Source organism: Eimeria mitis, genomic scaffold (genome assembly GCF_000499745.2).
Source record: "Eimeria mitis Houghton genomic scaffold, Emh_scaff7923, whole genome shotgun sequence".
Taxonomy (NCBI): Eukaryota; Apicomplexa; class Conoidasida; order Eucoccidiorida; family Eimeriidae; genus Eimeria; species Eimeria mitis.
The window spans coordinates 1-2,083 of NW_024016181.1; the positions used below are offsets into that span (position 1 = coordinate 1).

The following is a 2,083-nucleotide window of genomic DNA, read 5'->3' on the forward strand; positions in this document are numbered from 1 at the left end:
ACCAAGAGCAGCAGCAGCAGCAGCAGCAGCAGCCCCCGTTCCAGCAGCAGCAGCAACAGCAGCAGCAGCAACAGCAGCAGCAAAGCGAATACCCTTTAAGCGGGAGGTCTCTCCTGGGGGCCTTCCAGCCTCAAGGCGCCGCAAAGTTGCTGCTGCTGCTGCTGCTCCTGCTGCTGCTGCTGCTGCTGCTGCTGCAGCAACCAAAAGTGTATACCCATCGCTTGCTGCTGAAGCTGCAGCAGCGGGTGCTGCTGCTGCAGCAAGGAGAGCTGCTGCTGCTGCTGCTGCTGCTGCAGATGCTCCTGCTGCTGCTGCAGCAGGCACTACACCATACAGAGACCGCCCGAAACCGACAGCAGCTGCAGCTGCAGATGCCTCAGCAGCAGCAGCAGCAGCAGCAACAGCAGCACCTGCAGCAGCAGCAGCACCAGCAGCAGCAGCAGCACCTGCGGCTTCTGCTGCTGCTGAGCGACCAACGGCAGCTGCCGCTGCAGCAGCAGACGAAGGAAGAGGAGCTGCCAGTGAGGCCCTTGAACCAGCAGCAACAGCAGCAGCAGCAGAACCTACTGCTGCTGCGGCTGCTGCTGCTGCTGCTGCTGCGGGGACAGACAGCAGCAGCAAAAGTAGCAGATTCACTACTGGAGATTTACACCGGCAGAAAGAGCAGCAGCAGCAACAGGAGCTGCAGCAGCAACAGGAGCAGCAGCAGCAACAGCAGCAGCAACAGCAACAGCAGCAGCAGCAGCAGCATGACATCGTGGAGTTGCAGAGCCCCAGGCGCATGGCGATCGATGGGGACGAATCTGCTGCTGCTGCTGCTGGTGCAGCAGCAGCAGCAGCAGAAGCAGCAGCAGCAACAGCAGCAGCAGATGAAGACAGAATTGCTGCAGCAGCAGCAGAGGGAGCGACGAGGTCAAGGCCGGTTGCAGCATCAGCTGTTGCTGCTGCTCCGAGTGCAGCAGAAGCAGCAAGCGCAACAGCAGCAGCAGCCTTATCTGCTGCTGCTGCTGCTGCTGCTGCTGCTGCATCCCCTGAAGGAGGAGACACGAGGCCTCAAAGCCCCCATGGTGGTTTCCTATCTGCTGCTGCAGCTCCTGCTGCAGCATCTGTTGCTGCTGCTGCTGCTGCTGCGCTGCTTCCAGGTGTATGTACACCGGAGTACGTCCCCTCTACCGCAGCAGCAGCAACAGCAACAACAGCAGCAACAGCAGCAACAGCAGCAACTGCAGCAGGACTCGCTAGGCCCCCTCAAACACAGGGGGGGGCCCCGGACAGCGGGGGCCCCTGCAGCAGCAGCCCCTGGGGCCCCGCGACGCAGTGCAGCGCAGCATCATCAACAAGACAAACAGCAGCAGCAGCAGCAGCAGCAGCAGCAGCAGCAGCAGCAGCAGCAGCAGCAACATCAGCACCAGCAGCAGCAGGAGTACAAACAGCAGCAGCAGCACCAACAGCAGCAGCGGCAGCAGCAGCAGCAACAACAGCAGCAGCAACAGCAAGAGAGGGTGTCAGGCCGATGGCCTCTGCGCAGCAGCAAGGGCAGCAGACTCCTTCAGGGATAGCAGCAGCAACAGCAGCAGCAACAGCAGCAGCAGCAGCAACAGCAGCAGCACCAGCTGCTCCAGCTGCAGCAGCAACAGCAGCAGCTGCTGCTGCAGCTGCTCCTGCTGCTGCAGCTGCTCCCGCAGCTGCTGCTGCAGCCTCAAAGGAAGCCATCAATAAGGCGGAGGCGACCGTTCCCTGCAGCAGCAGCAGCAGCAGCAGCAGCAACAGCAACAGCAGCAGCAGCAGCAGCAGCAGCAATATTGTCAAGGGGAAGGAAGAGAGCAGCGAGGCAGCAGCAGCAGCAGATGAGCTGCCGCTGCTAGTGGGGCCCCCGGGGGCCCCCCTGGGTGATATGAAGCTGCATAGAGAGCTGTGCAGCAGCGGCTGCTGCTGCTGCACCCCTCTGTCTGCTGCTGCTGTTGCTGCTGCTGAGGATGCAGCAGCAGCAGCAACAACCAGGCTGCTGCGGTGCATGCGTCCCCAATTAGGCACATTCATTAGAAAGCAGCAGCAGCAGCAGCAGCAGCAGCAGCAGCAGCAG

The 2,083-nt window shown here is 61.7% G+C and overlaps 1 protein-coding gene across 1 annotated transcript; it reads left to right on the forward strand.

The window, feature by feature from the left end:
• Positions 1-371: 371 nt before the first annotated feature.
• On the forward strand, positions 372-2,030 carry EMH_0093180 (uncharacterized protein; the record flags this gene model as incomplete). Its single annotated transcript, XM_038023089.1, has 3 exons — positions 372-521; positions 659-1,864; positions 1,983-2,030. The coding sequence occupies 3 exons, from the start codon at positions 372-374 to the stop codon at positions 2,028-2,030; spliced, it is 1,404 nt and encodes a 467-aa protein (XP_037878943.1).
• Positions 2,031-2,083: the final 53 nt, after the last annotated feature.